Raw genomic sequence first — 13,259 nt, 5'->3', positions numbered from 1 at the left:
TTTGGTTCTGTAACACAAAACAAGTGAGACAAGACAGGATTTTTTTTCTCCCCACATACATATAGATGCTAACAGAGTGAAAACAAAAACTTCTGATGCTAACATTGCAGATTCCTTCGCATTTAACAATAATGTTCCAATTGTTAAATCAGTGGACAGTCAAGTGAACTGTACAGAAGATGAGAAGCAGGAAGTGTTATCTGAAGGATGATTCAACTGTGTGAGGTGATAAAAATCTGGATTTTTTTTTTAATTATTATTTGTGTTTATTGCTTGGCCTAAATTCAGCCTGATACAGTGGATTTGTTCTGTGCAAGGGGGATTACACAGTAAAGCTGGCCTGCTTGCTGCTGGGTGGGCACAGATACCTTGGTCCCTAATCCGTGCTAACATCAAGACCTACACGAGGGCTCTCTTTGTTCCACTTATAATGACCGCCCTCCCTTTAAAGGGGGGAGCAGCTCCTTTCCTTCATATACATCTTGGTTTTAGTTGGAGAAATTATTTCTTTACAAGTTGCTACGTGCAGAGAGCATGCAGAGCAGACCCATTGTCCTCACTCCAGATTTTTCCAAAACATACTCTTTTGTCCAAACGTCTAGTCTTCAGACACTTACAGCAACTGCTTGACAACAGCCGCTACAGTAGCTAGGTCTTCTTTAAATTGTCTTTGCCGGAGGGGGTACACAGTTAAGACTCACATCAGAGGATCACTTTCAAGTTCCCTTTGAGGAAATAAGAGCTGCCAGTTAGGGCACGGACAGAAACACAGGCACACCAATGAAGTTGGAAGCTCACCGGGACATCAACCACTGCGTAGGCCCAACGCATAGCCAGACTGAGGTTTTGGACAACCTTAGCTAATTGGCAAATATTCATTGATGTTTTAAAACATCCTCATGGAAACGGCTCCCCAGTTTTCATAATGTCATTTCATATGATCCAAAGGAGATTGTGGTTTTTTAGTTAATTCACATACAACATGTCCTGGATTGTTTCTTTGCAAGTTAAGAGATGCACTGATCAGAAATGTGTAGCCAATTTCAATTCAAATTTTCATGTTGAAACACACACTCAAAAACGGTTTAGGTAGCGTTACTACTATGAATGGAATTTAATTGATGGCTGTATTTACTATGAAATTTAAATGACAGAAAAAAACACGGTGAAAGGCACAATCCTTATGTCGTGGGTTGCATTTTCCAATTTAAGGAAAGAGCTTATCTGCATCAGCGTTGTAATGTGTACTGCTCTTGATTTGTGTTTCTGTACTGCACAGTCATGAACTGCAAATGTCCCCAGGGCCATACCTTGAACACCTCTCATCTAGATAGATCAGAACATTATAATAGCACAATTCAACTGGTTTAGGTTTGTTGTTTTGTTATATAAGCCTAGAAAAGAAAACTTTTCTCGTCCATTGGTGTTACTTAACAGTTTGAAGTGCAGAATGCACTTCAAATTAATTATGTGTTTTATGGGTTTCAGAAGGTTGCAACAGTAACTGAAAAGTGCCTGGAAGCTGGGATTTAATGTGGTGATATTCAAAGTTTTCAACAGTTTATAAAACTTAATGACAATCATTTAATTTGCACCTTTGATGATTTTCATCCAATTAAATCAGTCACACAAACGTACCATAAAAACTCCTTCAGTAAACATGTTGCTAAGCATGAAAAACTGGCTCAGCTACTTTTTGGATCTGAAAACAATCTTGTAGGACTCAATTTCAATTGCAAAATTGTAAAATAACAAAGTCATGAACTGACTTTGCCGTCTACTCCTGCAGCCCAAATGCATGAGTTAATATAGTTTCCTTTCCAGATTTTTTGCTTCAGTCAACTCACTGACACTAAAAATAAGAAACTTTGAGCCTTCTTCCTGCAGTAACAACATTCACATCAAACAGTGTTGTTTATGATGTGTCTCTATAGAAACAGAGTATAAAGTATGGATGATTTTAATATAGAAGTCAGGCTCTGTGAGGAGATAGATAACGTTTCCCATGTCAAAGAGCGGTCACATTAGTGAAAAATGATGGAAACTACACTGCTGTCTCGAAATGCTTAAAATCATTTCTACCATAACTCATCTACTGGTCCCCTCCTCTGTCTCTGTATGTTGCCTTTATGTTGAATAACCATCATTTGGATGGTTAAAGATGGCTGGAATTTAAATGACAAAGCTAAAAATAAAAAATAAAAAAAAAGAAGCTTTTCCAAGCTTAGCAGTTTTGAGAAAATCCTGAAATATTTTGCATGGGAAAACTCTACTTTGGCACTGTCCAGAGCAAATGAAACAATTTAATAAATAGAAGAAAAAACAGCTTTTTCTTTCATAAAATGGATTGAAATAAATAACAATAAGTTAATTCCATCTCAATAAATATACCTCTTACACTAACATATATATATATATATATATATATATATATATATATATATATATATATATATATATATATATATATATATATATATATATATATATATATATATATATATATTGATTGCTTTTCTTATGCAGATGCATTCCACCAGTCTTTTCTGCACCTCGGTGTGTTTCCCTTGGCTCTGAATGTCAACATCAAGACTATACAGGGGAGGTGATTTAGACTACAACTGAGAGAGGTTCCTCAACTCTCTGCGCTCATCTGGAGACAGCCGGCTAAGGAAAAACTGAATTCCTGGGAAATGAAATCCACCTTGCAAGATCAGTTTTTCTTCACCTTCTTTTTTGACAGCATTCTGTAAGTGTACCAGTGTTTAATCTGCTGTAAACTGGTACTGTTATGCACAATCTGGAGGATTATATGTGAATTTGTGCAGTTTGTTTCTTTAGTGGCTGTTCCATTGTCTCTCATGAGCTCTCGCTGTAATCCACTTTGTCCCGTCCTGATATCAGCTGACAAAAACAAGAGACTACACACCCTGCCCTCCAGAGCACACGTCTGACTGCAATCCCTCTGTGCGCAGCATCTGCTGAGATGATCCAAAGTCCGCTGCAGTATTTTGTCGTGACTTCCTCAGACGCAGGCACACTTCCGAGCTGAATGCTTTTTCAGCGTGTGATACACCACGTCGTCGTCCAAAAAAGACAAATCGTCATCGAAGGCGATCGGTCGACAGCAGGTGCGTGAGGGCGTGTCCTTGTCCAGCTTTTTGTTGTGTGTGAGGTTGTTCAGGATCTTGTCATAGTTGGTCTCCGCCTCAATGCAGGGCCCGCTACAGTACCGGAAGATCAGCTCCTCCTTGGTCTGGTACCCTAACCCCAAATCTGTCACATTGAGATGGACCTCCTTTAGTAAGCAACCACGACTCTGTACAGATATCCTCTCCTTTTCTCTCTCCGCCCCGCCTCCCTTTCCTCCTCGGCCTCGACCCCTTTTCTTCCCCCCATGCCCTCTCCTCTCTTCTCTCGTGCCTCTTGTGTTTGCTGCTCCTCTCTGTCTCTGCTCCCGTCGTCCTGCAGAGTTCCCGCTAGTTTCCGATGACCTCCGCAGTCTCCCGATGGTAGCCTCGATAAAATCCATCACGTCCTCAAACTGGTCTGGATAGGGAGCTGCTATGTCATCTGCAAGGTACAGAAGAAGGAGATCAGTTTATAAATCACTTTCATACATCTTCAGTTTTTAAAGTGAATGCACTATATGTCCAAAAGTATTGGTGCACATGTGAATATTAATGATATACTATTCTTATTGCAAAAACTTTAATATGATATATCTTTTTCTCAGACCATTCTTCGGCTCATTTTGCTCCTTCTGAACTGAGCGCTTTAGCTTTTAAGTCTTTTCGTCTATTCGTCCGTCTGATCTGGTCGCAGAAGGTTTCAGAAGGGAAACCTGGACATCTCTTTCCTCAGCAAAATCTGACTCATTTTGTGTAAACTAGTGGAATTACCATTAGATTCTGGTTCATCCTAATCTAACCAACTCAGCTGATTCTTTTCAATATGGCTCTACCTCAAGGCCCCCATTAACCGAGCACCACACCCCGTCCTTAGTTCTTTCCTCACCACAAAAAACTAGAGAAATGGCCAAATTATTGCAGACAAGGCCTCCAACCATTACTTGTGAACAAGGCATCAAAATAATAATAATAATAAAACAATAAAAACAACTCATCTACTTGATGTGGACTCTGACCTTAAATCTAACGATACCAAGTCTTTCAGATCATTTTTATTCGCAACTTTTTCAGGTACCAGATGGACATACCAATAATACAACAATTCATACCTGATTTAGAGATATTTTATACAGACTTCGAGAACCAAAGAGTTTAGGTTAATTGAAATATGGTTATGAAATTCCAATAAATAATATCTAATAGTTATTTTGGTTCTTGTTCCAGCAGTCAACTGGGCCAGATGGTCAGAACCACAATCAATGGAGGTAGAGCCTAATGTAAAAAATACAGAAACTAATCTGCAACTAAGTTAAAGTCTTATGTGAAATTTTATATAGCCTAATCTTATTACTTTATATTTTTACTTTATATTATTCATCTCCAAATTTGTTAAATAAGTAATAGAATAGAATAGAAATATTCTTTTTGTCCCACAATGGGGAAATTCAGGTGTAACAGGAGCATCAAGGGATGTAGGTTCACACAAAGATAAAAAATTAATAAAAACAATATAACACAATTAAGGACAATAGCCTGTACAGTAAGGACAAGATTATGACATTAAAATATGGTGCAGATTTTAGAAACAATGTACCCCAATCCAAGCATCATCAAATTACCTTGAAAAATTAACTGATATATAATAGCTATAATTATAGGGTTTTTTTAACCGATGTTAGTTGGAAGTAAGGCGGGCTAAAATACCAATTTCTAGGTAAAAAATGTGAGCATGAACTGGGTAATGGGTGAAATGATCTGTTCAAAGATCTTCACAGGGATAAACAAGCATGCATGGTGAAGGCAGCGCCCATTCAAATTTCTATTGTTATGAATGTTCCCTCAGTTCAACTGCACCACACTGAAACTGCTTTTTTGAAATCAGGGTTTCTGTTCTCATTCACCTCCCCCTTACAGTATGTTATACAAATACTGCGCTTTGTACTTTCATTCACACTACAATGAGCACACCAGGAGCAATAGGGGACCTAAGGGGACTTTCAGCATATTTTAATGAGGGAAAAGTGTCCTGCCACATTGACACTGATATGTGATCATCCTAAACCCAGATTTAATTTTATTGTTTATCATTTTACAAATAAGAGCAGCACTTTTTATGTATAGATTACAAATTATTTTCATGTCAGAAGAAATTGTAAATGCACACTTTGTACCACTTTCAGTGATGTTATGTTGAGTTTTTTATTTAGTAACATTCAGTTCTTCCTTTAAAGCTTTATTCTGTTTTCTGATTAATATTTTGGTCATTCCTAACTTGCTCTTTGAGCAAACTGGAGCTTTAAATACCTAATTAAAATGTCAGCGCTGCAAAAGATTGTGTTGGCCTCAATTGTTAATTCTGTTTCTGTTGTTTAATTATTCTTTCTGGTGTTTACGAAGCTACAAAAAGCAATGAGTCATTGCACCAAAGCTCGGCACTTTAACCAGCAATTGGCAAAACCTGCGTTTTGACTTCCCGCTTATGTAAACATTTTGCTGACAACACCCAATCCCTCAAGGAAATGAGAGTCCTCGATAAAAATATGCAGGGAAGCCATGAATTTTGTTTAAAATGATTGGGATTTACTGAAAGAATGCCTGAAGGAGTCTAGAATGTTTAATCGGCTTCCAAACCTCACAGATGGGCTCTACTGGCATCTGTGGGAGGCAACCCCATGATCAAAAGTGCCCAGTGGATCTATAACTAAAGTTCAGGTACCAAATGTTCCAGGTCACCAGTTGATGTTTGTTGTCTATGTTAACCGACAAGTTCACTACTTGTTGTTTGGGCATAATTATAAGGGTTTTGTAGATGCATTTTTAAAGGTTTTCAGATTTTTGTGAAATACAATGTGAAATCCACCGGGCATTTCGGAACATTATGACAACAAGCTTTCATTGAGATTTTATGTGACAGACCAACACAAAGTAATCCGTAATGGAGACATAGCTCACTCTGTTTTGTTTTTTGTTTTATTTGTTAGTTGTTTTGTTTTTTTTGACTAATGACAAATGCCTTGCGTGTCTTTGCTCAAATTATAGATTCAAGCTGTTTGGAAAATTTTTGTTTTGCCCACTTTTTGGGGGAACAAATTCAAGCTCAATTAGAATTAATGGAGAACATCAGCGATTGTCAGTTTTAAGCTTTCGCCATAGATTTTCCACTGGATTTCGTAACTCGTCATTCCAAAACATTAACATGCGTTAATGTTTTACATGCTCATGTTGTTTGTTTACTGTTGTTACGCTGCTGGAACCTATCCAGATTTCTCGGCATCTTTTGGACGGCACTTTTATCACAGGGCAGCATTGCGAGGACCCAAGTAAGGTTTTAAATTCAAAATATATCAATAATGTAGCATTTTATCCATTTAGAGGTTATTACTGCCAGAATTCAAAATCCCAATAACACTGGTGATAATTTTACTTATTTAAAAAAAGTGAATTCTGTTCTGTATTTCTATCGTTGTTTGTTTCTTTTTCATTTCATCTTGGGAGGTTTTAAAGACAAATCAGTGTTTACAAACTGTGTTTGCAGGCACTTCCTTCGTAGAGCTAAAAATGCATCCAGGTCTTCTCGTAAGTCATGGAGAGTTTGACCTTTCAGCCAGAATTTGTGAGCTTTCTCACAGGAGCTGTCAGGTTTGATGCAGTCAAGCACAAACAAGTCACAAATGTGTTTTAATGTCTGATGGATGTCATTATAATATGCACAGACTTGAAAGGCCGTAAGAAGAAAGGGAAGTCATGTGCTTTGAGTTATTCGGATGAAACAATTGAGAATATGCTGCTGTACAACTCTGTAGCATCTGCTTTGAGCAAGAAAAAAAAAAAAAAAAACAGAACAAAAAACCAAAAAAATCGAAGACTGAGTGAAAAATTTGGATCCTGCTGAATTCCATGTTGATCCCGTTAAAAAGTTATGTGAACTGGCACAGGTATGGGAACAGTGAATTAAGTCGTAAAAAAGTTCCTTTCTGTCATGACTAAATTAGTCAAATGCTAATTATACTACCCGAGCATGTCTGCGTAATGGGGGCAACGCCTCTGCGCTCAGATGTCTGTTAACCTGTTGTACGTGCATCAAGGAGTCACAGCCGGCGGGGTGAGATATCTGGCAGGTGGTATTGTGGTTAACACAGCGTCTACTCTGCAGTGTCCTCTATCTCGTCTTCTTTACCTTGGCTATCTGATCTGTCCGAGCGCCACAGCTGATTAGGCTGCCCTTCGTGTATCAGGTGAACTATGGGGCCAATCTGTTTAGACACACCTATCCTTTGATTTAGACACCTTGTATTGTGTGTCAGGTGAAAGACGTGGTGTCTACAGAGTGCACCTGCTGACAGATTATACTGCGACGCTAATGAGCTGAATCAAACTCTGCTATTCTGTTGCTCAATCAATCATGGAGACTCATGCTGCTGTCTAAAATAAACACAAATGAGGCAGAAATGTAAAAGAAGGCCCCAGACTTACACTTTATTAACAAGATTTTGTCTTTTCGGCACTATTCATTTTAAAACTCCAGTGCACATTTCTAGAAATATCAGTCCTTTTCTATCAAATAAAAAAGAGGTTCACTATGAATTAATGTCAGATAAAGAGGTCTGACTTTATGGATCCTGCAGGGTGGATGGATAGATGGAATAGTAGGGAATAAAGTCTGTATTTATAGCTAATATTGTGTTTTCTAATATTTTTTCAGAACTATTCCAGATGTGGAAAACAAATTCAAATTCAAAAAACTCTTCCAGACTGTGTAGGAACGCTGTTTTGGAATGAATCTCATTAAAAACGGAAACCTGCACATTCCAGTCACAAACCATGTTTTTATTTGACATTAAGCATAAACCGAGCGGCCGATCCCCTCTCCCCGCATGGCCGCTTTGTTTACACTGTTCCTGAAGACTTCATCATCTAGGGATACATTGCAGATCAGTGATGTCACCGCGCTCCAAACACAATATGAAGTGGCAAAGACAAACACATGCCCCAAATGTTCCATGCCTTATCTAGTTGTTAGCTGTGATTACTCCAAAGTGAGGATGATACAGTGTCACACTGATCCAAACAGAATTAATTCCTGCCCACCGTCTCTGTCGGAACGAATGTAAACACAGGGTGCTTATTCAGTGCTTCAGACAAGCCTTTGCACCTTAAAAAACCTCCTGTGACCTGGTTCACAGTGCCTCCTCTAAAATCTGCCATGATTTCTGAGTTTTGGCATGGCTGTCTGAGGCACAGAGAGGCAGGGGCTGAATGTAAACACCGGGAGACAGGGAGATGTGAAACGTGAAGTCTGCTGAGGATTGGAGCTGTTCAAAGTCTCTTGCCTGCTGCTGGTTTGTTTAGACAACATGATGATGTAACACAAAAGCAGCAATAAAACACAAATTAAGACCTTCATCTGATAACCTTTGAGTTGGATTATTCACCCTGTGGTAATCGCTTTACAGCGTGTTTTTCAAGAGCAATAGGTTAAGATGCACCACATTATTTAGCATTTAAAAGTAACTTAGCAATATTTATGTGCGTTTAGACAGTCGATGTTATTTATTTTACTTATTGCACATGTCCTTTCATGACTGCTTAAGCAAACAGGATGGTGTGTCTGGTTTCTTTATAATGTCAGGACAAATTTGTTCCACAAAAGAGGAAAAATAAGTTATTCCCTCTTGTGCTTAATTGACTTGTCCAACGCTGGGAATTGAACGTATATGACTGGTCCTACTCAAAGAGAACTGTTGCTACTACACATCTTACACTGATATATCTGATCAGAGGTCTTACACTGATCTTCCATGGAGATCTCCTGAAGGTTGTGCTCTTCACGCTGGAACAGTGGCTTTTCGTCTTCCACATACAGAGACCCAGAATCACGGTAGCTGCTGGGGAAGCGAGTCCTCTTGGCTTGCTGAGTGTTTTGGTAGAGAGGCCGTGTAGCGACAGAGGTCAGGAGCAAGAAACACGTGGCCAAAACATCCCATAACTTCATCTTAGACTCAGTTCCTATGATGAAAGCTGCAAAAAAAACTTTGGTCAGTCTTGCTGTTTTAAAGATGCTCATAAATAAAGTTGGCTTGGCTTTATAGATTTCAGGAGTTTGGTATGCGCTGTAGTATTTATATTTTGAGGCCAAGCAAATTAGAAAAACATCTACTTTCTCCCAGAAAGCCAACCAATGCTTTTTGAATCTTGCACATGAAACAATACAGTGACTAGACGTACCACAACTCATACTATACTGATAACCGTGTACCAACATGTCAACAAGGTTTGGTTCCGAGTTCTGTTTTGTGTTCGCTCTGAACATAAAAATCTATCAATTAAAACAGCAGATCCAAACCTATCTACACTACAAAAAAGAATTTTGGAAGGCATTAGATTTTAGTCATTTTACTGTCACTGAATTCTGATAAAGGATACTAAATTGTAAAGGTAAAGTCAAAATGTTAAATTCCAATGCCTTCTACATTTCTTCGGGGGAAAAATGTAGAATTACTATTTCAACAACACATTATGAGTACGTAGGTAAAACAAACCTGTTTCACAACAGTCTAAACCCAGCTCACATTCCCTACTGGTGGAGGAGGAAGAGGAGTAACAATTCTTCCTTAACATTTGAATTTTAACTGAAAATATTGTTTCAGTCAACTTTATTCTGATTTTAGAGTTCAGCAGAGGACTAAAGCTAAATCAGGCAATCGCAATTTTTGGCTCATTTTCAGACAATTTTTAATTTTTGTGAAAATTGTCCAATTTGTGACAATTTTGACAACCAGGCTCGTTTTAACATAGGTTGTTTTATAAATGATTATATTTAGCAGGGAACAATGGATATCCACTGTTTTTGTGTCTGATTTTAGCAATGCTTAGTTACAGTTACTTGATTGTTTCTACTTTTTGATAACATTTAGACATCTACAGATGTTTTAACATGGATGACTTTTCCCCTTTCACTTTTCGACCACGTTTTAACATTATTTAGCTAGAGAGCTGCTGTCACTTTCAGGAAAAATTATGCTCAATTGGATCTGTTTATTTCAGAAAATTTGCTTTTCTGGTTTAGCTATAGCTCCATCGCTAAAATAAAATTTTCTTAGCTAACAGACCATCTATACACTAAGGCTACAATTGCCAATGAGTAGCATTATTATCAGTGGTTCGTGTTTATGCCACTTTATTAGAATAAATTTAAAACATTTGTGTCCTGCTTTAGCAAGTGCTACCAAGTCACATTTGCTTGTATTGCTAACTTAGAGGAATATTTTGTCTCTCATGTAGTTCATGCCTATAATATATATAACCATGAGTCATATATTATATATATATATATATATATATATATATATATATATATATATATATATATATATATATATATATATATATATATATATATATATAATTGTAATTTTTTAAATTAAAATTCTTTTAAAAATGAAATAAGAAATTACATTTTTATTGAAAAAATGTAATAATTATTATTATTTTTATTTTTTATTTTTTACAAAAGAGCAGCCTGATTCACATCTACCTCCATGAAATATATGCAAATTACTCAGGTAGTTTCATTGTTTTAACTCTACCAGTTTGTTTATATCAGTGTGATATTCTGTGATATTCCGCGCAAACATTTGGCGTTTTGGATGAAACACGTTTTCTCTCATCTGATGTCAGATGCGCCTCGCAAACAAGAAAACAAACACACACACGCAAATACGGCTGGTTACAGCACGCACCTAAGCGTTTTGGCAATGATAGCCTAAATAATGGTGTGAGTTGGCCAGATGGCGATCCGCGGAGCTTACGTGAATCTGTAATGGCATGTTGAGTCTGCTGTAAACCTAAACAGCTACGTATGGATAAATACTAAACCTAAACGAAGTGTCTAAATGCGTAATTCCATGTTTATTTTGCTGATTTAAAGGAAAACACACGAAAATGAAGCTCATTTTGCTTGATTTTTATATTCCTTGTATTATAGAGACTCACTTACCTTACATATGGCCCATGCAGACCTAATATTTTCTTGGTAGTTTATAGTAAAATCCAAACAGAAAGCGCAACTCCTGGAGTGTCCCCAGCTGACTTAGCTGCGTAAATCATGTCAGAATCTCCAAAAGGAGAATTCCCTTAAATCAATATTAGTCCAAGTACAGAAGGAAAAGGCCGCTCTGTTGTGCCAGATTTGTTCTCCGTATTCCGACCCAGTGCACTGAATAAACCATGCGTCTCTGAAGACGGCGGACCAAAGTGCCTCTGCGCCTCACGGAGTACAGTTGCAGTCGCTGATTAATTGGATGCTACGTTTCCACTCTGGAAATCCGAGAGAACGCCACCATCTCCGATCGAAAGGAGTCCAATGAAGACATCAGAATGTCCAACAAACTAGAAAAGCCCCAGAGGTGTGTTGTTACCGTTCATCTGCCTCTTGGTAAAACAGCTCAATTGTACTTTGTCCAGAATCTCCGGTATTTCTCACCAATATCGCCATAGTAAACAACAGATACTCAGATAAATGTTTTCTACTTCCTCCAAGTCACTCTGTGTTTACGCAGAAGTCTCCACACGCGTCGTCCTCATATTGGACTAAAGCAGGGCAGATGTCTGCGCACAGCACCGCGCCAGGCGCAGAGGGGCTGTTTGGAAAGATTTATAGTTCAATGCGCTCTGACGTTTGGGGGGGTAGGTGGTGTCCGCCCCCTCTTTTATAGACCCATGCGAGCGCAAACAGTGAGTAACAGAGGTCCGCATTTCTCTCCAAACCACCCCTGGAGCCTTGTTTGGAGGAGCGAAGTTTTCAGATGTCTTGAGGATTATGTCACACATCCTGATGTCCTCGGATTAGATTTCAGTATGCGGAATGCGATTTGGAGATGTTCTGTTGCGGTGCATGTTTCTAACCTGATCTCGGCGCTCCGTGTGCCTGCAGTGTCAAGTTCCGTCTCATGGCTGCACACATCTCAAATGCAGGAGTGCCACTTCACCTGCTATTTACTCGGAGCATGCTCGTGCAGACGCGAAGGGAGCTTTTAAGGAACTGTTTTTCTGGGCTGCTTTAAAATTTACAGCTTATTTAAGTGCAAACTCGATGCTAAGAGAGAGAAGTTCATTGGCGCATGTTGTGGGAGTAATTGGGTTCTGGTCAAAGTGAACTCCCAGCGCGCATAAGAGAGACCTGGGAAAGCAGCAATTAGCCTTTACAGTTTAAAAACGGCCTGCTTTCCAGAGGCGCATTTAGAACATTTTAATTTAATGGTCAGATGTGGCACAGCAGATAAAATAACTATTATTATTAACCATTATTTAAATAGATTTTATTTTTATTTTTATTTTATTAGACATGATAAAATAGCTAATAGTGAAAATTTAGATTCCATTGAAAACATATTGATTCTCTTTATGATTTTTTTTAAACTCATTTTACTTTTTTATGACTCATTTTATTGGGGTTTTTTGCAATTAAGTTTATAACAAAATGAGCTGTTTTGATTTTAGAATCTTAAGTTTTCTCAATCCAAAAAATAAAATATATAAAATAATAATAGTAATAATAATAAAATGAAATGCAATGTTCAAATTTATTGTAGCTGGGGGAGCCACGGGATAAAAAAAAAGTTTTCTTTCAGTTTAAAGGCTTTTTGAAATGTATGCTTTAATACAGCATAAACTCCTTTTAGCCAACTGTTGTTGAAAATTTGACCCAATTAAAATAGAATTAAAAAGTATTTTGTAGCTTGCAGTGTTTCTAATGTTACATCATCTACAAAATGAGTTTTATGTTATGTGGTTGTGTGGTTACATGTGCAACGATGTAACTACACAGCAAAAGTAATATGGTGCTCACCCAGAAAGCCATCATGCAAGAACGGTCACTGCTAATTTCTTATAAATATATTTATATAAGATAGCGTTGCCGGAGTTGGGGGTTGCTCACTAAACTTGTAGGAGCTCACTGCCCTCTTTGGTCCCCCCTTGGTGGCGCCACTGCTGCTTATTTATCTCCTGCAGATCTGAATTCCACAAGTTACTCAGAATTAAACTCAGTGTTCCCTAGCCAGGACACCAGATCCAGCCAGAAGTAAACACTTGCGTGTCCAAGAAGCGCTCTGGTTCAAATTTATACGT

General features: G+C 38.0%; 1 protein-coding gene across 2 annotated transcripts; it reads right to left on the bottom strand.

The window, feature by feature from the left end:
* Window positions 1-2,518: 2,518 nt before the first annotated feature.
* gdnfa (glial cell derived neurotrophic factor a) lies at window positions 2,519-12,012 on the bottom strand. Of its 2 annotated transcripts, XM_044096025.1 has the most exons (4): window positions 11,614-12,012; window positions 11,128-11,519; window positions 8,919-9,149; window positions 2,519-3,573 (listed from the first exon to the last, which is right to left on the bottom strand). In XM_044096025.1, the coding sequence occupies exons 3-4, from the start codon at window positions 9,121-9,123 to the stop codon at window positions 3,026-3,028; spliced, it is 753 nt and encodes a 250-aa protein (XP_043951960.1). In that variant the 5' UTR covers window positions 9,124-9,149; window positions 11,128-11,519; window positions 11,614-12,012; the 3' UTR covers window positions 2,519-3,025. The 2 variants fall into 2 exon arrangements, with proteins under 2 accessions (XP_043951960.1, XP_043951959.1); XM_044096024.1 differs by having other exon boundaries at window positions 11,128-12,012.
* Window positions 12,013-13,259: the final 1,247 nt, after the last annotated feature.

Source organism: Gambusia affinis, linkage group LG17 (assembly GCF_019740435.1).
Source record: "Gambusia affinis linkage group LG17, SWU_Gaff_1.0, whole genome shotgun sequence".
NCBI classification, from domain to species: Eukaryota; Metazoa; Chordata; class Actinopteri; order Cyprinodontiformes; family Poeciliidae; genus Gambusia; species Gambusia affinis.
The sequence above is the reverse complement of the archived record's forward strand: the minus strand, read 5'-3'. Positions and strand labels throughout refer to the sequence as shown.